This window comes from Podarcis melisellensis (genome assembly GCF_964234715.1).
Source record: "Podarcis melisellensis genome assembly, chromosome: 11".
Classification (NCBI taxonomy): domain Eukaryota; kingdom Metazoa; phylum Chordata; class Lepidosauria; order Squamata; family Lacertidae; genus Podarcis; species Podarcis melisellensis.
The window spans coordinates 32,805,425-32,827,136 of NC_138543.1; the positions used below are offsets into that span (position 1 = coordinate 32,805,425).

The 21,712-nt window shown below is 41.6% G+C and overlaps 1 protein-coding gene across 3 annotated transcripts in view; it reads right to left on the reverse strand.

Moving 5' to 3' along the window:
* The window catches only part of RASGRF2 (Ras protein specific guanine nucleotide releasing factor 2), an 83,556-nt gene that overhangs the window by 12,693 nt on the left and 49,151 nt on the right, over positions 1-21,712 (reverse strand). For 2 of the 3 annotated variants that reach the window (XM_081930137.1, XM_081930139.1), the window contains exons 14-18: positions 20,611-20,859; positions 19,414-19,802; positions 15,307-15,435; positions 13,740-13,829; positions 7,170-7,276 (exon numbers count right to left, since the gene is read on the reverse strand). In XM_081930137.1, coding sequence (XP_081786263.1) covers positions 7,170-7,276; positions 13,740-13,829; positions 15,307-15,435; positions 19,414-19,802; positions 20,611-20,859 — 964 coding nt within the window. The remainder of the gene's footprint in view (positions 1-7,169; positions 7,277-13,739; positions 13,830-15,306; positions 15,436-19,413; positions 19,803-20,610; positions 20,860-21,712) is intronic. The other variant, XM_081930138.1, reaches the window with a different exon arrangement.

A 21,712-nucleotide genomic window follows, 5' to 3' on the forward strand; every position in this document is an offset into this window, starting at 1 on the left:
AATCCAATTTACCTAGAAAACAAGAATGAGGACTATAAAAAAGGTTTAGAACAGTCTGCATTCCGACACACAAGGGTTTAGTGCATTACGTTTTCCTGAATATAATGCTAGCGGTTCTGTCATGATTTTGCAGTCCTTTTATACCGCAGTACCTGTTGCATTATGGAACTGTGGCTTTTTGAGCCACCTACTGCCATATCATGCTAACTTTTAAAATGGCGGGAAAGAACTGTGTGCTGGGAGGCTAATCCAAATTTCATCATGTAGAGTGGAATTGGCACGATTATGAAAATGGTAGGAAAAGTACGATGCAAAACCCCATGATTTTCCAAGTTGCAAGCAGATTCTTTTCCTGGACACAACTAACATGGAAATTAGTACTAAACTTCCACTAGATTTCTAGAAGTGGCTTTTAAGTGTGTGAAAGGTCACATAAAATGCAAACATTCACAGGTAAGAAAAGGTCTGGAAAACACAATAAAGTGCTGTCTTAATGCAGCCATGTACTCACACAGCAAGACTGCCACAATATGCATACGTAAATGATGTAAAAAGGTAAAGGGACCCCTGACCATTAGGTCCAGTTGTGGCCGACTCTGGGGTTGCAGCGCTCATCTCGCTTTATTGGCCGAGGGAGCCGGGGTACAGCTTCCAGGTCATGTGGCCAGCATGACTAAGCCGCTTCTGGCGAACCAGAGCAGCACACGGAAACGCCGTTTACCTTCCCACCAGAGCGGTACCTATTTATCTACTTGCACTTTGACGTGCTTTCAAACTGCTAGGTTGGCAGGAGCAGGGACCGAGCAACGAGAGCTCACCCCGTTGCAGGGATTTGAACTGCTGACCTTCTGATTGGCAAGTCCTAGGCTCTGTGGTTTAACCCACAGCGCCACCCGCGTCCCCGTATATGATGTACATAGGGCCAATTAACACTCCATATTGCTTTAGACCTCTTAAGCATTTCATTTGCCACATAACTGTTTTCAGGCTGGCTTGTGATAGGGTCCTTTAACTTTAATGTGAAAGAGAGGAGGAGGAGGAGGATAAGAAGAAATACTGCTTTGAGGCATAACTAACAACTCTGCCTCATACATATAGAAAAAGTGTGTACATTACAGCTTGTTATATAATACTACGCCTTGAAGAGGCGAGAAATGCAAAACACCTTTGAGAAGTTCTGCCAGGAGAATTGTAGGAGCACTGTGCTCTCTGGGTGCTAAACACCCATATTTATTAGCCCACACCAGGGGCCACTTTGAACAGTATGAGACAACCGATGCATCACCATGGAAACCTACTGTATGTTGAGATAACTGTAACACACACACACACACACATGCTCCAGCTTTTTAGAGAATGGAAGGAAAAATCTATGAATAATTAAACATTCGAAATAACAACAGCTATATAAACTTATTGACAATATATACCTGGTGATTATGGCCCGTGGTATCAGGCCATGGCTGCCCCAAGGCAGCAAATATGATGTGAAATGGAAAGCCAAAGGCTTATACAGATTGGTTAATCTCTATGAAAACGATAACTCTCAGAGCAGAGCAAATCATGGAAAACATGGAGGGTGCAAAGTGAATTGGCTACTTATACATTAAATTATACTTTTTTTTCAAACCCAGCAGTTAAATTCAAAGCACTCAAGTCACTGACTCCTTTTGAAAAATTAATTCTAAATACGACTGAACATTCTATATAATTCTGTCAATATTGTATAAAATATCCCAAGATATTGCCATTGGGGCAACGTTCTGCTACTAAACAACTTTGGAAAACAGACAAAAATTCCTTTAAAATCAGTATCAACCTGCATAGCAGAAAACTAATTTAAGCTAATTTATAGATGGCATCTAACACCCTGAAGACATGGTTACATTTGCTTAACATCTTCACTAGCATGCTGGAGAGGATATAGGGCAACTGGCACAATAATCTGTATGTGGTGGACATACAACTATTCTGGGAACTATTCAGTAAATTTATTCGCTGAAGTAATATTACAAAACAGAATGTACAGTGTAATCCAGGTCTGGGTTTATTAACCATTTTTAAGAAAGAGCAACTTGCTTTAATATAATTATTATTTTTTCCCTGATAGCAACACAACTACTTATAGCACGGAACTGGAAAGGACTTGAACATCTACACGTTGTGCAATGGAGACAAAACATATGGACAATTGCCTTATCTGAGAAACTAACAAAAACTAACATGCCTTGAACAATACATCTGAGGTGGATGGTTTTATTGAAGTTTGGTACCCCTTATAAAATATTCAAGTGAACACCCTGATGACCGGCCTCCACCAACTTCGCCCATGGACTTAGGGCAAAATCTTATACATGAATCTTCTGTTCTGGCAGGTGGAGGGTGGGATTGGGGAAAACTTCTTGTTTTGTTTATATTTTGTTGAAAACTAATTAAAAAAAAATTACACACACATATGAGGAGGGTTGGGGCATTGTAGTAGAGATACGTTTTCTAATTTAAGGTACCTTAATTGTTCTTTTATCACATGATTCTAAAAGTACAATTTCAATTGTGGAATCTATTATTCTACCTTAGAAATAAATTCTAAGTGAATCCTAATCAACTTGTATCAATTAATTCCGTTCAATGTGGCCTGAAGTGAAATACAGTGGTGCCTCGCAAGACGAAATTAATTCGTTCCGCAAGTCTCTTCGTCTTGCGAGTTTTTCGTCTTGCGATGCACGGTTTTCCATAGGAATGCATTGAAAATCAATTAATGCGTTCCTATGGAAAACGCCTTCCCCCGACCTCTTCTGGCGGGCGGCATTTTAAAATCGCCCGGGACAGCGGAGGACTTCTCCGCTGTCCGGGGCGATTTAAAAGCCCCTGGGAAGGCAGGCAGGGGGGACAAAGGCTTTCCCGCCCCGCCGCCGGGCTTCGGGACATCGTTCTGAAGCCGGGCGGCGGGGGGAGGCTTTCTCGCCCGGCCGCCCGGCTTCGGGACATCGTTCCGATGCCGGGCGGCTGGGGGAGGCGTTCCTGCCCCACCGCCCGGCATCGGGACGATGCCCCGAAGCCGGGCGGCTGGGGGAGGCGTTCCTGCCCCACCGCCCGGCATCGGGACGATGCCCCGAAGCCGGGCGGCTGCGGGAGGCGTTCCTGCCCCACCGCCCGGCATCGGGACGATGCCCCGAAGCCGGGCGGCTGGGGGAGGCGTTCCTGCCCCACCGCCCGGCATCGGGACGATGCCCCGAAGCCGGGCGGCGGGGGGAGGCTTTCCCGCCCGGCCGCCCGGCTTCGGGACATCGTTCCGATGCCGGGCGGCTGGGGGAGGCGTTCCTGCCCCACCGCCCGGCATCGGGACGATGCCCCGATGCCGGGCGGCGGGGGGAGGCGTTCCTGCCCCACTTCCCGGCATCGGGACGATGCCCCGAGGCCGGGCGGCGGGGGGAGGCTTTCCCGCCCGGCCGCCCGGCTTCGGGACATCGTTCCGATGCCGGGCGGCTGGGGGAGGCGTTCCTGCCCCACCGCCCGGCATCGGGACGATGCCCCGAAGCCGGGCGGCGGGGGGAGGCTTTCCCGCCCGGCCGCCCGGCTTCGGGACATCGTTCCGATGCCGGGCGGCTGGGGGAGGCGTTCCTGCCCCACCGCCCGGCATCGGGACGATGCCCCGAAGCCGGGCGGCGGGGGGAGGCTTTCCCGCCCGGCCGCCCGGCTTCGGGACATCGTTCCGATGCCGGGCGGCTGGGGGAGGCGTTCCTGTCCCACCGCCCGGCATCGGGACGATGCCCCGATGCCGGGCGGCGGGGGGAGGCGTTCCTGCCCCACCGCCCGGCATCGGGACGATGCCCCGAAGCCGGGCGGCTGGGGGAGGCGTTCCTGCCCCACCGCCCGGCATCGGGACGATGCCCCGAAGCCGGGCGGCGGGGGGAGGCTTCAAAAGCCGTCCGGGGGCTTTTAAATCGCCCCGGACAGTCCCGGGGCGATTTAAAAGCCCCCGGTTAGGCAGGCAGGGGGGGCAAAAGTCTTTGCCCCCCCTGCCTGCCTTCAAAAGCCGTCCGGGATAGCGGGAAGCGCTTCCCTGCTATCCCGGACCGCTTTTAAAATGCTGGCAGTGGGGAGCAAAGCCTTTCGCCCCCGCCGGCCTTCCTGGACCTCTTCTGAAGTCCGGGGGGGGGGGGGAAGGCTTTGCTCCCCACCGCCAGCATTTAAAAAAAGGTCCCCGAGATTTCCCTATGGGCTTTCGTCTTGCGATGCAAGCCCATAGGGAAAATCGTCTAGCGAAGCGTCGCAAAAACCGAAAAACCCTTTCATCTTGCGGGTTTTTCGTCTTGCGAGGCATTCGTCTTGCGGGGCACCACTGTACATGGGAATAGAGCTGTCCTTGGCTGGCGCTACAAAAGTCTCCTCTCCATTCCACTTATTTCTGAACAAAAAGTAGGTATCAGCATTTGTGGAGCTTGCCAGTTTTGTTCCTGTAACAGCAGTTTTTGTCTGTCAAACCTGATTGGATATAATTAGTTTAAATGTACAACTTGTACTAGTAAAATGACTTCATAATTCTCAAAGAGCTTTTAGTGTTTGGGCATTTCATAAACTGGTAACGTCTACAGTAACTCTGAACGAGCAATCTATTCAACTGGGATTCTCAACTAACCGTTTTTGCTATTGCTTACCAAAAAGAGAGAGAGAGAGAGACTAATTCCAGCATGTTAGAATGTTTACAGTCATCACCAAAAAAACCCCCAGTTGCTTAATGAAGAATCCGTCATAATGAAGCAGATGCAACTACAGTGCACTTCTAATTAGTTTGACTGATTGTATGCTTAGTACAGTGAGGGCGACTCATGTTCCCAGTAGTGTTGCAGAAGATCAAAGTTTTAAACTTCTGCAACTTTTTTGTTGGAACAATGCACAAAGCAGACATATCAGTTTTGCTTTGTCTTGTACATGACCATTTAGGTGCCAAATTCATCATTTAATTGTACCAAGACCAACCAATTAGAAAGTTTTTTGGTGATTGCTATAATTGGAACTAAAAGCATGGAGATCATGTGGCCTCAAAAACGCCTTATAACTGTCTCATTCATATTGTGTGGGTGTCATGTTCGCAGGCCACAGCGTAGCAAGTCAGTGGTTACCGAGGGAGGGGATTAACAGTGCGTATGCAGTAAGAAAAACATGACACCAGCTGGGGATCAAAATGGCCACAATTTCATCGATTATAGACGATTCTAAGGATAGTTAGTTCAGTTGGTTAAAGTATGGTACTGATAATGCCAAGGTTGCAGATTCAATCCCTGTATGGGACAGCTGCATATTCAGGTTGGACATGATGATCCACAGGGTCCCTTCCAACCCTATGATTCTATCAAAGTCAGAATTTGGCATACGCATTGGGTATGTACCCTGAACCAGTCAACCTGACTGGTGGCTGTTATCTCCATCAGGGTTGATCCTGGTGAAAGGGTATCACCCAGTGATCCAAATCTAATGAGGAAATCCCACCAGGATACCATTCAGGGATGTTCTATGATCTGTCAACCCCCTCTGGACTTTCAGACAGTACCCTACCCTAGGACCTCTATACCATAGTACTCTGAGTTTTATCTCACTTTTGGGGGTGGCATTCCCAGCCTTAGACTAAGGATCCAACTCAAGACTATATAAACTTGGAGCAAAATGAGGCTAATGTGAAAGTCACTAAATAACCATGTTGTAATTCTCTAATACTTCTGGTCCACTTTGGGTCTCTTGCTCATGCCAATGTTGATGTGGCTAGATCCTGCAAGTTGCAATACTTTGTACACTTGCTTGGAAATGTTTTGCATTTTTAACAACCTCACTTTTTCTGACATACTCAGCATACAGAGAAGGTATGAACAGAATACATTATTAAAAAACCAGCAACATGTTTTATGAAGGTAACACAGTCACTTCATTTGTAGATGCGATGGCATTGGGTTCATTATACTGTATTTATTTTATTTGTTCATACACAGCTTCAGATTAGTAGGTGCTAAACGGATCCTGAACAGCTTCCCATATAATGAAACTCTGCCACAAGTATGCCTCCACAAATTTCTTCTATGAATTAAATTGTATCGTGGAAAGTTCCCGATCCCTGAGCAATGGGAACTTATAGGACTTAGCTTATACTGTAGAGTCAAGATTCCTCTAGAGCCTAGCACTGGAGGCTTAATTTGAAGTAATGTATTTACCGTACTTTTCCGTGTATAAGACTAGGTTTAAAAATTATGCTCAAAATTGTGAGTCATCTTACAATCTCCCCATTTTCTCAATTTGGGGTCCCCCAAAATAGGGGGCATCTTATACATTGGGGTGTGTTATACACAGGAAAATACGGTATTTACAGTGATAAGCTTGATGCACAGAGGGTCCTGGTGTTAAATCAAATGTTACGCATCCAACATGGAGATGATGGCTATATACTGATTTCTACAGTTAGCCTAATTAAAATGTTACTCTCTGTTATGTAATGCAACAAGGAAGCATTGCTTTCCACATGCAGTAAAGAAATGCTTAAATCACCCATGAGTAACTATGCTGTTCTTTGAAAGAGGGCAAGCCCAAGTAATAGGAGAACAACACAGAGCCATGACTCATGATTATATTTCAATAGCTAATCATAGTGGAGACATATTTTGCTGATCTAGGCTGCATCTAAACACCTATTTAAAAAACCACTCTGAAAATGATCTGGAAAAAACCGTTGTAAAGCTCACAATGGAAAATTTCATTCAGTTCCAATTTCAGCTCTACAGCACCATCTGGTGTCACAGTGTTATAACGCATTTATAACTTAAACCAACAAACCTAATGTAGCTGAGTCCCCAGCACTAGATTTTTGGCAACTCTGTGCCTATCTCAGAACTGATCAACAAACCAACCTTTATTAGCTTATTCCCAACAATGCATTCGTTTGAGTAAAACACGCCTGTAATGAGAAAAGCAAACCTTGTCCCCTTGTAATTACACCACAGCAATATACAGAAGAACTATTCTAATGAGGCTGCACTGCAAACCTAAATTTTTAATATGACAATTGTGATGCTTAACACAGAGCCCAAATTGGTAATTCCAAACTAAATATGTGTTTTTGTGTGCGCGCGCACAAACTCTTTGATACAATTGAGATTTTGCTGGAAAAATGTAACAAAAAGTACCTGAGAATGCTTTGAGACCCAGTGACGAAGGACATTCAGGACACGATTAGTGGCTGCTCGACGTATTATGAACTCCTTATCGCATGTTCGTTCAGAGTTATTAAACCCTGCACAATTTAAAAGGAAAGTTCAAGATGAAATAAATGCTGCTAGATGAAAAGGAAAATCTATGGGAGTAATTCCCCCCCCCAACACATAGCCCATTGGCTCAGAGCATATCTTTTGAAAATAACACATTTAAAGGATTTTGAATATTTTGCTTACATATTTATATTATGAGATGTGTATCTGTGTGTGTATATATATATCTCAAAAAGTCCTAATAGGGAGAAGATTCATACATTTATAAATACATAAAATAAATGCCTGAACCTATTTTGTCCTTTCTTATGTAGTCCTGAGTATCACAGACTCTTCTTCAAATATAAAATATGAATTTCGGGGGAGGAGGGACTGCAAATAGAAGGTACTGTTTTTTGCTGAGTTGAGTGCCACTTATACTTTACAAGGTATATGAGCAGCAATACTTGTGCTATTTTAATTAATGCATGGAATTCATTGCCTCAAGGTATGGCAATGGACATGATCTTATAGGGAAAGGTAAAGGGACCCCTGACCATTAGGTCCAATTGTGGACAACTCTGGGGTTGCAGCGCTCATCTTGCTTTACTGGCCGAGGGAGCCAGTGTTTTGTTCACAGACAGCTTCTGGGTCATGTGGCCAGCATGACTAAGCTGCTTCTGGCGAACCAGAGCAGCACACGGAAATGCCAGTTATCTTCCCGCTGGAGCGGTACCTATTTATCTACTTGCACTTTGACATGCTTTCGAACTGCTAGGTTGGCAGGAGCGAGGACCGAGCAATGGGAGCTCACCCCATCGCAGGGAACTTAGATGGCTTTAAAACAGGATTAGACAATTGCACGAAGAATCAGTGTGTATCCACAGATATTAACCATGATAGCTAAACAAAACGCCCGTGTTCTGAGGTGATTTGCCACTAAATACTTGGGAGGTACAACTGCAGTGAAGGGCTATTGCCTTCAAACCCTAGTGAAGATATCCTAGAGATATCTGATTGGTTGCTGCAGGAACCAGGATGATGGTGGACCTTTGGTATGATTCAGTATTCTACTGTGACTTAACCCTTAAAATAAATGTGTAATATCAGCACTTACTGGCCTATTAGGGAGACGACTATGCACTGCAGTTTGTTCTGGAACTTATCCGATTATTTTACATTTTTTGGCTGAAATTGAACAATTCCCATAATACATAAGGTATGTCCAAAAATAAGAAGCTGACCATCTCATAACTGTTTGACGACAAATACCTATACCAGAGATATTTGTCTTTGGCAGACCTTCTCTAACTGCCTTTCTTGGCTAACCTAATTTAACCTGAGTCAAGTCTTTATTGCATCAGCATTTATGTTTTCCTAGCACATGCACTTTATTAGATGCACAAATTTGAACAAATGTTGGCTCCTCTACATGACACGCAGCGTCGTTTGACTGACCATGAATAGCTCCCTGTTTTGTCACAACCTTCCCTTTTCTTTCTATGCACAGTGTTTGACTGCACAGAACAAATGGTCTTGGAAGCTTCTGCATATTTATCTCCCTCTTTGAAGTATGAGGCTGCCTTTCACTAATTAATTCAATATACTTGTTAATTGTCCTTAGCTAAACATTGTCAGCCCCACTTATACTTAGTTACCCTCATTATTCGGCAGTAAGGTTTATCATACTTAATAGCCCCATTGTTTTTGTATTTATCATTGTCTGTTCTGCAGATTCAATTATCTTTTTCCTTGCTCATTTTTGTGTCATTTGCAATTATTATTTATTTTTCTTTGGAACATTTACTAAATGCATTTTTTGCTTGTTCATGGTCTGACTAATTATTTGGGATTGGGAAATAATGATTCTGCAAAATAGACTAAATGCTGTGCATAATTTTTGGTTTCCTTTGCAGCACAGTTTGACTTGCTGTGGTTAGTCACCTGCAGCTATCTGTTTTTTAGAAATCTTTTCACTAGTTGGCCACCTGTTCTGCTTGTTATATATCATATTACATAATGCACAGGTTGAATGGTGGGGTTTCCCAAGTGGACTCTCCCGACATTTAGGTAGCAGAGATTTTGCAATCCTATGATTAACAGCCATCTAAAGAACCATTTTACTGTAAAGACAGAATGATGCTATTGTGCTTTTTGCAAAAAAACAACAACATGAAAATGTTACAAATAAAGAGAGTAGCAAGTATTAAATGTGATAATATCAGGGCTATGCTAATTAGCAACAGCAATCTCAATTAAGTGCAAAAGGATGCATTTTATGAAAAAAACATTTAACGATACATTGACATTGATGGTGTCTATATTCATAGTGACTATCATAGGAAACAGATCTTGGAATCGTAGTGGAAAGAACACTGAAAACATCAATTTAGTGTACCCAAGCTTTAGGCAGATTCAGAAAGTAAAGGAACAGAGGAAAAAGCCCCAGCAAATATAAATCTATGTAATGTGTGAACACCATTGCACAGGAGTAAAGACAGAAACAAATCTGACACTGATGACCCCATACTGATGTGAACAGCTAGGGTGTAGAGAGCTCTAGAATGTACCTTAAAAACAACCAACTTCATTGTGCTCTAAGGCAGCGATGTGAACCCCCCCCCCCCCAAATTACTAGAGCAGGACATAGTTCCAGCTAAAAGAACAGTAACCTGTAAACTAGAGGAGATGGACTTGCAGCAGAAAATGGTCTTGGGCAATGGTACCTGCTCACCTCTAAACCTTGGTTTATTACCCCTCTTAAGGCTCCCAAACTATTTGAATTCCTTAACTTCTTCGGCTCATAGATATGCCTTTGTAAAGGCAAGATTCAACACCTTCCCATCGAACGTGCTGAGAAATAGATTCTCCAATGGACAGATATCGCTCTTATGTGATTGTGGGGCACCGGAATCGTTGCATCACATAATTCTTGATTGCGCTTTTCACTTATCGGCCAGGAGCAAGTTTCTTGCTCAATATCTTAAGGGAATTGCCGATGATACGACTGAAGCCAAACTGAGATATCTATTAAATGATGATGACCCCTAAGATCACTCATGGTTGCCAGATTCTTGATCAGTGTCCTATCCCTAAAGAAGAGAAATGGACTCCTGTGTGGCTGGGATAATCCCTTTAAACCATCTATGTTTTAGGATGTAATTAGGTGATATCACCATTGATGTCTTCTATTAATTTATGAGCAGAGGGCGATGTTTATGGTACAAATTTATTGTAATGTATGATGTTGGTCTTTTGTTTTTGTTTTGCTTTGGTTCTTGTCTGTTTTTTGTAAGTTTTGGCGGTTTTAAATTTGGAGGTTCAAGTACATTATGGTGGTATGGGAAACTGTCGTGTGACGGGCCAATGGCCGTAATAAAGATCAATCCAATCCAAACCCCCCCCATGCAAATATGAAAGTCAAAGGAAATATGAACTGTGCTTTCAGTAAAACAAAAAAATCAGGCCAAGGATGTCAGCAGAAAAGACTATCAGCAAGTTTCAAGATTTTAGCCTAGTAATTTTGGCAGCTCAATATACAGTGAATATACTAACATGCAAAGTTTTCAGGATCCTCACCAGTGACTTTGGGCTTATCCACACTTCCTCTTGTTGCACTACTTTCTCCCAGGGAAAACTGCTCTTTAGCGCTTAATTGGAGCAAACGACAATTAGGTTTTCTGTGGATTGCTTTTTGTTCCAATTTACAGCTCAAGACTAGGTGTTTCTTGCAGCTTTCTACCACATGCCGAAAGCATCACTGCCCATGTACTGTCTTCCTCTTTTGCTCAATTCTCTGACTACAGGCTGCACTAATTAAATTGCAGGATGCAGCTTAATTCAGGAAGGACCCCATGACCTGCCATAGAGGGGCCAGTGGCCTTGGTCCTCCCCTTACAGTTGAAGATGTATTTATTAACAGGGCGCAGTCTTCTTTCTCTTCCTCCAATAATTACTATTTTAATAGAAGCTTGCTGATTAATAAAAGCTGCATGGTGCAGTTCCCCTCAGTTTGAAGGATAGCGTTTGCCTAACCAGTTGATAAAATTGCTAAGCAACAGTTCTCTAGATTCAAAACAGCTCTTGGTTCTGGAACAAAAATAGAAGTCTATTCAAATTGATCACAGAATTCGTGCATATTGAAAAGAAAGAAAAAAAAGAAATAATGTTCCCGAGTATAAAATTCAAGGACAGGTTGAAGCACGTTAATTCTCTGCCTATTATTGACACCCCCAAACAGTCTAAAGACAAACTTTAGGAAATATGATAAATATGTAAATTTCAGGTAGAAATACACTAGGGAGGAAATGCCAATCCCAATATTTTAATCAATGGGGAATACAGTGGAAAAACACTGCCATGCTTCATTCTAGCAAAAACAGCACATATTGTGCACCAATAAGGTGTGCTAGATGGCAAACATGAGAGGATGCTTTCACCTTTCAAAACTACAGATTGAAGCGTTTCCTCCTTCTCCCAGTGTTGTAGCAGTAGAATATTTTTTAGCAGTGTGCAACAACACAAAACAAAACAAATTAAAAACAACAGTAAAAATGTAAACACTACAAGAGCAAAAGAAATACACAACCATGTACCAGCAATCTGCTGGAGCAAATAATTCAGTTACTTGGTTGAAGGCAGATGCCTGAAACCCACCTGCACTGTGCTGAGCTCCTCATTCCTCATCCCTGCCCCTCTCAATAACTGGCAAAGATACTCAGTGCTGGAAAGTGAGGTGAGCCTCACTGCCCTGTCCGTACCACCCTGCCAGCTGAACCTGCCAGTGATATTCTAGGAACCCTTTCTAAGCCTTCAGCTTTCATTTGTAAAAGCAAGTCTCTAGTCCTTTCAATGTGGTGATACAAGGAAAAGCATGCAGACTGAATTGGTCTCTACTGAATTGCTATCTAAGAAATAATTTAACTGATGTAAGTGTATTGAATGACCTGCCTTTACAGACTGGCTATTCTACAACTTATTCCTGGCCTGCTTACCACATAATTTCTGGCTACAGGACTGGCACCCATGTACACCATGAGAACAGTCATGGTTTTCTCAAGAAACTATAGGGCCCATAGATGACGCATGGACAACCAGCAAATTGAACAGGTCAAAGTTTTCAAATATCTTGGCCTTATATTCCAGTCTACAGGATCATGGGGAGCGCACCAGAAATGTGGAAAGAAAAAGCGTCCCAAAGCGCCAAAATTCTGGCACACTTTTTCTACACAAAAGGTGGTAAACATATACCATCAGTCCTGGAAGTGTTCCAAGCTAAACCCCTAGCACAGTTATTGTATGGGGCTCAGATTTGGACAGGCACTCACCTTGGATCTACGGAAGCTGTCCAATCAAAGTTCTTAAGGCAGATTTTCTCTGTACCACCCTGTGTCCCAAACGCATCATTGTGCCTAGAGGCTAATCTTCCCTCGGTAGAATTGCGGATTTTGCATAGGACACTTAACTATTGGCTTTGCCTAAACTTAAATCCCCCCAGTCTAATATCCCTAGCGCTGCGAGATTGTCACAAGAGCGCCTGGACTAAAACTGTCTACCGAAAACTTCACTCCTGTGGTTTATCACTACAACAGCTACTCACTTTGGGTTTTAGTAAAGCAAACAGTCTAATTTTGTCAGCGCCTAAACAATATCGAGTGGCAGAACAACTTGACAACAATAAGGAAATTTTGCCCATGGTATGACAAATTTCCACCTACCCATTTTGACTCTCTGGCACCCTATCTACATAACCTAGCAATTCTAAAATACAGGTGCACTTTTACTCTCGCAAGATTGAATTGCCCTTGGCTGTACTTGAGGGAGGATTCCAACAGATTCCGCATGAAAAACGCTTATGTCCCTGTGGAGATGGCCATACCAAATTGATGGTGCATGCCCTTCTGGCTTGCACTCTTTATAAAGACTTGAGGAATGAGGTTATCACCCCTCTTTTATTGTCCACTCCGGATTGCCCAGTCACTGCCACAGTGTCCTTTCTCTTGGCAGATCAAGATGAGCAGGTGATAGCAAAGGTTCTAAGGTTTTTAGCCAGGGCAATTAGAATAAGATCCACTATTTGACTACTGATTCAAAACCCTAAAATGTTATTTTATATAACTGACTTTTTATTTCTATTCTTTGTATATCATATTGTTGTTTTATTGCTATGGCCGATGTCTGACACAATTAAAAATTCATTCATTCATTCATTCACTCACTCACCATGAGCACAGTGATGAATATTTCAAAGAAGTATTTGTCAATCATTTAGCCTGAAATCCTGTATCTTGTTATGTGGCAGCAAGCCCCATTGAATTCAATGGGATTTACTTTTGAATTGGTATAGTATTTCTCAGTTAGTTAAGCTTAGTTTTATGCTGCCTTTTGGACCAAAGCCCCCCAGAGCAGCCTGCAAATATTCAATTGCAAATATTGACTGCATTCACTTACTAGTGCTCAGTCATTCAACCCCCCCCCCCAAAAAAAAATCTTTGGAACCAGAAGGCTCACCTGGTGGGCTCCCATGACCAGCTGCAGCTGTAGCAATAGCAAAAGCAGAAGCAGGGGAAACGGAACAATGACTGTTGTCAGTCGCCTGTACTGCAAAGTAAATAACAAAAAATAAAACAACATCAACAGCGAGCATTGTTTTGTAAATGAAAACCACAAGCTTGGATATCTGTCTCCATGTATGCTTTTATGGTAGAGGAAAAAACATTGTTTAAGCATGCATATATACAAGCAAACCTTCGTGCTGGAAAAACAAACAGAACATTTTGTGAATTTTTTTAACAGTTGTATCCAAATTGTTTTTGATTCAGCAAAGGCCTCTGCTAACAGAAGAGGAAGGAATATATATTTTGGTCAACTCCCATCTCCTCCTGCAGACTCCCATACCACTTCCCATGCTGTTCCAGAAGGGCAGCCAACCCTCCAGAAGACATTTTTAGGGGGCAGCATTTGAGACAGGGGGCTGGTAAAAATCACCTCTCCCCACCTGTTGGCAGAGGCATCAGCTGGATCAAAAACATTTCCATGAGGGGAATTTAACTAACAGAATATGAGAATAGGAAAATAGAATATTTAAGGAGGAATGGGAAATGTTTGTAGAGTATCTGAAGAATCATGTAAATCAGGCTGAAACATCAGCAGGGTTAATGTAAATTCAGCAGTCTAAAGCATTAAATATATAGGGGGAGAGAGAAATATGAACATAAGGGGAAATTAGAATATGAAGTATTAATTGATAAATAATTAGAACCATGAAAGGGGGGGGAGGGAAGTCAGTGACTGAATGTATGGTTATAATCAATGAAATGTGAGACATGGTAATGAAAAACGATTTTTTTAAAAAATGGAAAAGCATTTCCATGAGGGGAAGGCACAATCAGATTCCACCCTCAATTTCTAATCATACTGAACTTCCGCATGGCCTGCTTCCAAAGAGGGATGTGAAAAGGCCACTATGGATTTGATTAAAAGAGTCAAGGAGAAAGAAGTGACTTCCGGCTCATGCAATGGAAGTGTTGGGTTCAGGACCAAGTTGTCAGTATGTTGCATCCTTTAAGCATCTGTTAGTGGGACACACGATTTACTGGAGTTCTACCAGAAGAATTTCACTCCTGGTTAAGCAATTTATTCACATCCTGTAATGAGTAATTAGAATACCATCTGTACATTTTCAGTGCCACACAAATAGACTTATTTCCCACTAACAGTGATCGGCATCATACATCTCATCACCATACACAGTGCACAATATGTGCCCTCAGTTTGGTTCAGGAAAATCTGTCAGTTATAAGACTCAAGTCAATATTTTTCTCGAACAAATGTACATCTAGTTCAAAATATTGCAGAACATTTCATCGCATCCTAACGCAAATATGCTTTTCGTTCTCTTGCTGCTCAAATGCTAATCATTTGGAATGGTATTATTCACATCATCTTATTTTCTTACATTTTGCAGAAAGAGAACAGAAATAGACAGTGAACAAACTGGTTAGAAATTTATTATCACTACAAGGTCCTTTTGATGTAACCATGCAATGTATTAAAGTTTTGCTTGTTTTAACCTTACCCCCTGGCTGTCGATAACGTAGATGTCGTGGAGTCGAAGGAGATCTACACGGGGAGAGCTCAGGAGTATCCACAGTTGAGGCACTTTCTGGGATAGTGCGATCCACTGATACAGATTCCAGAACCGCTGCTTTAAGAAGTATGCACTTTAATATAGAGATAGCGAGTGGTCTTTATAATTCAATCATAAAACATTTCACATATCAGGTATGAAATTATGCTACACCTTCTTAAACTCTAAAAACCAAAAGGTTGTTTTTTCAGTGTGCAGATTCTGAACAAAACAGATGCATTTTAAATGATTTTTTGGAAAAAAAAAATGATTGAAACATTTGGTTTGAAAACAACAAAAACCCACTAATGTATTTAAATTAATGAGACCCTGTATAATGCTCAACTATAAAATCACCTTTAATATAAATATATGGGGAACAAAGTAATATTGTTCTTAAGACATTGATCATAGGACATTGATCAGCGGGGTCTTCCTTGTTCTGTTCAATGTTGATGAAAGCTCTGCACATGAAAGAAGATGGATTTACATGCACGTTTTTCATCACTGAAAATGATAAGCAATATGTGTTCATGTGAAGTTCTATGTGCACATTGGGAGCTCCTGGTGTTTGGGATACTAGCACTTACTTCTACCAGCCAACATCATTTTATAGTTCTGTCAGTGAACTTTAGTTTACGCTGCTCATGTAACATGTTCTGAGACAACCCTTTAGGAAATTCGGGAAATAAGTTTATGCAAGTGCAACACCTGCTCACATAAATTTAATAGTATTGATAAAATATCAGGGTACTTGACACTGAGAGAAACCAATGACACAAGTAACTATAAAGCTTATAAATAAGGGAATAGAGGATACCAATTTAAAACAAAATAGGCTGTGCTATCAATAATGAAGATGGCAGTTTCATGATTTTGCATCTACTCAAACCAATGTCTAGTGGTACACACTAAATCTCAGAAACAAGGTTAAAGACAGGAAACAAACAATTCAACTATTAGATTCACCAGAATCTAAAACAAACAGCACTGCAGAGTTTATGGATTCAAAAAGAACAACTGAGGTGAAAGAGAGTGAATGGCCACTCTCTGTGTTGTGGTAAGAATTCCATACAGTTCTAGAAGTGGTGACAAATTTATTTCATCTATTAGGTACCACATGCCATTATTTAAAATAAAACTGTCAACATCATTTTGGGTTGTTCTTATCTGCAAGACTGCCCTCAGTTCAATGTTGTCCTCACAGGTGTTTGCTGTATCAGACCTGTTCAAATGCTGAACTGAAAAGTATTCTCAACTGTTATGCTTTCCTGTTGCCTTTGCTCCCTTTGTTGGTAAACAGAGAGTTTAAATCTGAAGCATAATTTGTCAAACTACATGCAAAACATAATCTCCCAGTGTATTACCCTAATGCTACTACTGAGTTTTTCTCACTTTTGTTACCAAAATCCTCATAGGATTTGATACGTCTGCTTCAAAAGTCTTTTCTTACTCAAGGCTTGTGCCATACAAAAATCAAAGTTCTTCACCTAAAAACCAGGCAGATTGTATTTAATTATTTTTACATGTATTCACTTTCCTAGTTTCCTTTGTTGGTGAGGGTTGAATTTAATTATGAAGGATAGAATTATCAAACTATATATATGTATCCAATGTACTTCTCTACTGTATCAAACTCTTAATTCCACCTGAGAGCTTCTCTCACGTGTGTTATCAAAATCCTCACTGTATCTGATGCTTCTGCCTCAGGGGACACACCTTAACAAAGATTAAGGTTGCATATATTCTGTCTGTCAACCAAGAAAATAAAAATCAGCAGAATAAATCATGGAAATTCATTGTACTTGTATGTCTCTGTTTTGCATAATTCTGTTTGATTTTGGTGCTTTTCATTTACACAGTTAACTTTCCATGTGCCTTATTCTTGATGCATATTCAGGCAAGAAGTCACTAGCTTAGGCATCAGGAATAACTTACATCATTTTAATTTATTATTGTTGTTGCTATTATTAAGTATTGTTTTGCTTTTCCATTCTGCATAATGCTCATTGACACTGCTGTGATTATATAACTGGAATTCTGCTGTAGTACTAAATAATTATGTCAACAGAGAACTGAACTACGTGTTTTATCTCATGCCATACATAGTTATTAGCTAACACAGTAGAATTTATTACATAGGGTACAGTCTGCATTTCAATACAGTGGTACCTCGGGTTGAGAACTTAATTCGTTCTGGAGGTCCGTTCTTAACCTGAAACTGTTATCAACCTGAGGTACCACTTTAACTAATGGGGGCCTCTTGCTGCTGCTGTGCTGCTGCCATGTGATTTCTGTTCTCATCCTGAAGCAAAGTTCTTAATCCGAAATACTATTTCTGGGTTAGCGGAGTCTGTAACCTGAAGCGTCTGTAACCCGAGGTGCCACTGTACCTAACAAATGAACAGAGACTAGTAGAAAAAGCCAGCTGTAACTGTTATACATAATAACAGATACTAACTTTTGCTGAAAATCTCCTAGGCATTTTTTATCTGCAAATGAGATCTAAACTTGCTTAACTTCTTATTTGCTAGAAGTATTATTTCTGACACCATTCCTTAAGCTTATTTAATTAATGATCAGCTAATTACCACTGACATTATAACTAATGTCAATCTAAAAGATCTCTTGTTAAACAATATATTACTTTCTATAGTGACAAATCCTTTGATGAAGACTGTATTAAGTGTCTCACCAAGGAGCTTTTTTTAAAAAAATATCCTTTTCAAGGGAATTATGCTTTCTTCAGTTTTACAGTAATTCTTGTCAGGTTTCTCCAAAGAAATAAAAAGGGGCTATGCTTGGGGGGGGGGAGAAGAATACAACTCATGTAAGTAAAAAACGAAAAGAAAACTGAGGCTGAGAGAAATTTTCATGAGCACCAGTTTCCAGGTTAGAATTTGCATGTTTAACCAGGAGAATCTTTCGTAGAACAGATAAACAAATTACATAAAAACATCAATAGATATGGGTAAGTCTAAAGCTTCATGTATTTGCCCAATCCCTTTTTAAAGTCATCCAAGGTTGCATTCATGTGGCATTTTATTCCATTTTCCCAACTTTTCCCAAACTGTTGATTTCCGCATTATATCTGCGTTTTCACACAACATAAAAATGACTTCCAGAAATATAACTGAATATTGCACAAGTTTAGTGCTAATTTTCATTTTATTTGTGAATAGATTTTTTTCTGAAAGTTGCACCGAAGAGGGAATTGCAGGTGCAGCTTGTCATGTAAGCTACACCTTCTGGAACTCTTTCTTCTATGCAGATCTTAAAGGTGCCCTATAGCTACCCTAGAACAGGACCAGAAATTCCAGCCATGATTTGTTGAAATAATTGGTCAAGGGGGGGCAGATTAAGGCAGATTAAGGGGGGCTTGCATTTTACAGCTCTAGAAAATCCTCTTTCTACATTTCTTGCATTGGTCTTTTAAAGGAGAAGGAGAAGGAGAAGAGTTTGGATTTGATATCCCGCTTTATCACTACCCAAAGGAGTCTCAAAGCGGCTAACATTCTCCTTTCCCTTCATCCCCCACAACAAACACTCTGTGAGGTGAGTGGGCTGAAAGACTCAAGACAAGTGTGACTAGCCCGAGGTCACCCAGCAGCTGCATGTGGAGGAGTGGAGACGCGCAGTGGCGTAGCGTGGGTTGTCAGCACCCGGGGCAAGGCAAGTAATTTGCGCCCCCTAACCCGTGGATTTGCGCACCCTAACCCTAACCCCCAGATGTTGCGCCCGGTGCGGCCGGGCCCCCCTGCACCCCCCACGCTACGCCACTGGAGACGCGAACCCGGTTCACCAGATTACGAGACTACCACTCTTAACCACTACACCACACTGGCTCCCAGTGAAGAAGAAGCAGCATGTGCCAATTTATCGCTCCACTGTTCCTTTCCCATTTGTGCACATAAAGGTGAGAGGATTTCAAGTTGTGCACTCGAGCAGTGGGTGATGCTCAGAACATAAGCATGCCCACCTCCCTTGTACCAGCACACCCACATTTCTTTGCAAAATAGCAACCTTTAATTACACAATATATTGTATATATAATACCTCTTCGGATGCTTCTCCTTAGTTTGTTGCAAAGCTCAATACGTGGATTCTCTGAGTTTTCGTCTGCAAAGCCAGGACTTTGTTCTGGAGATGAAGGGCCTTTGCTAAGGTCCAGTGGTACTTTAGATAGCGTGGGTGGTGGTGAAGTGGCAGGGCTGTATGTTGAGGTAGGACTACTGGCAAGAGAGGTCGTAGACAGATCTAAAGCCCCTATCCTAGAATTTAGTGGAGAACTTAGTGACAGTTTTCTGGTTCTGACAGGCGAGGAAGTCCTAGAGAGTGATAGAGGTGGAGGGGAAGAGAATTTGCGGCAAAGGTGTGGTGATTTTGCGTCAGCCAGGTGTTCTCCTCTGTTGTTTTGGTTAGTAGCAAAAAACAATTCCAAAGATCTACGAGAGAAAGGAAAGGCCAGAGCGGATTTTGAACAGTGCATGCTAAAAGCTACTCATAAAGGAACACAGGTCACTTGTATTTTGGCACGTACAGGCAACTCCCCATTTACGCATATTTAGAGCACGTGCACATCGCCGCAAACCTGGAAATGGCACGAAAAGGGCAAAAATGGCCCTAAAAGAGCAAGAGAACAGCAAAAATGGTGCGAAAACAGTGTCTAGCAATCCCATGAGCCTTTGCAAGTAGAAACCCAGGAGCCCTTGCATCAAACTTTGTGGAGAGTTGGAATTTGAGGAAGGAGATTTGGAGGAAGCATTTAATTTGTGTGATTTCAACTGGCTGGTGTTCAACCGCATAAAGCTGAAATGGCATGTGTGAATTGTTGGGAGAGTGGGTTATGGGTTTGTTTTGTTCTTGTTTCTATTATGTATTCTGTGCTTTTATTTTTATGCTGTGAACTGCCCTCAGATCTTTAGATGAAAAGCAATATACAAATTAAAGAAATAAATGTGTGTGAGATCCAAGCATAATATTGAAATATGGTTATGTGCATACTGGAAAATAAAAGAGACAAATTCCAAAATAGAACATCTACCATACCAGTAGGTATGAAATGATTGCCATTACAAAGTCCAGGATGGATGTTTGAGCCCAGCTGGATTTTATTCCTTCTCCCATGGCCGAAAGAGTAAGCATTATGTAAGCATAAAAACAAACATATGTAAAATTGTTGTCCAATGCATTTTGCAGGGTTTATTATGACAGGAGATCTCACGAGAACATTATGAGTAGAAAGGAACTCACCTAACAGGGATTGAGGTGAAAGGCCTTTTGTATATATCCGACAGTTTCTCCAAGACAACTGCTGCAGTAGTAAATATGCGATAAGTATGTAGGAAAGTATTAAGGAAATCAATACTGAGAAATCGCAAGTCTGTTAATCTCTCCAAAAGGCGTTCAACGCTTGCATAACGAATCTGGGGCACTTTGCAGGAGTTTAGTGTTTTGCTGAAGCAGATGTCAATGTCATCTTTGTGAAGACGTGCATCAGATCTACATAATATAATTATTTAAAGACTATTATTAAACATTTCGTAAGTCGTACTCAGGGTTTTTTGGTTTTTTTTTAAAGATGCTGTCATTTTTTAAAATATAAAAGACAGTCTTTTCTATACCCTTATGCAACTCATACCTATGCAACCAAAAGTTAAATGTGGGATGTGTGGGAAAGCCCCAATGATTATTCTAGCAGAATGCAGTAGGATGTATCCCAAAATCCTTGGGGCTTTTGTATTTCATTTTTAATTTGTATTACTGTACTCCACGTGGGTTTTATAATCAGGAATAAATGTGCTTGTCACTTTCCAGCCTCCACTACACCATATATGGCCTTTCAGCAGCATTGCAGCTCTACATGGGGCAGAGGAGAGGCTTGCAGTGAAAGGGATCCTGCTGCATAGGGTAGCACAGTGGTACCTTGGTTCTCAAATGCCTTGGTACTCAAACAACTTGGAACCCAAACATTGCAAACCCAGAAGTAAGTGTTCCAGTTTGCGAACTTTTTTCGGAAGCCGAACATGCACCATTTTGAGTGTTACGCTTCCAATTTGAGGGCCACACTTCTGTTTTGTATGCTACGCTAAGATCTGCCTGTTGCTATTTATTTTGTGTTTTTGTTTCTGCGGCTCTCTTTGTTTTGTTTTTGTGACTGTGTGGAACTCAGCTCAGCTATTGATTGATTGATTGTGTCACTGCAGTACATTGTTTATTGCTTTCATTTTATGGATCAGTGGTCTCGTTAGATAGTAAAATTCATGTTAAATTGCTGTTTTAGGGGTTGTTTTTAAAAGTCTGGAACGGATTAATCCATTTTGTATTACAGTGGTACCTTGGTTTACAAACTTAA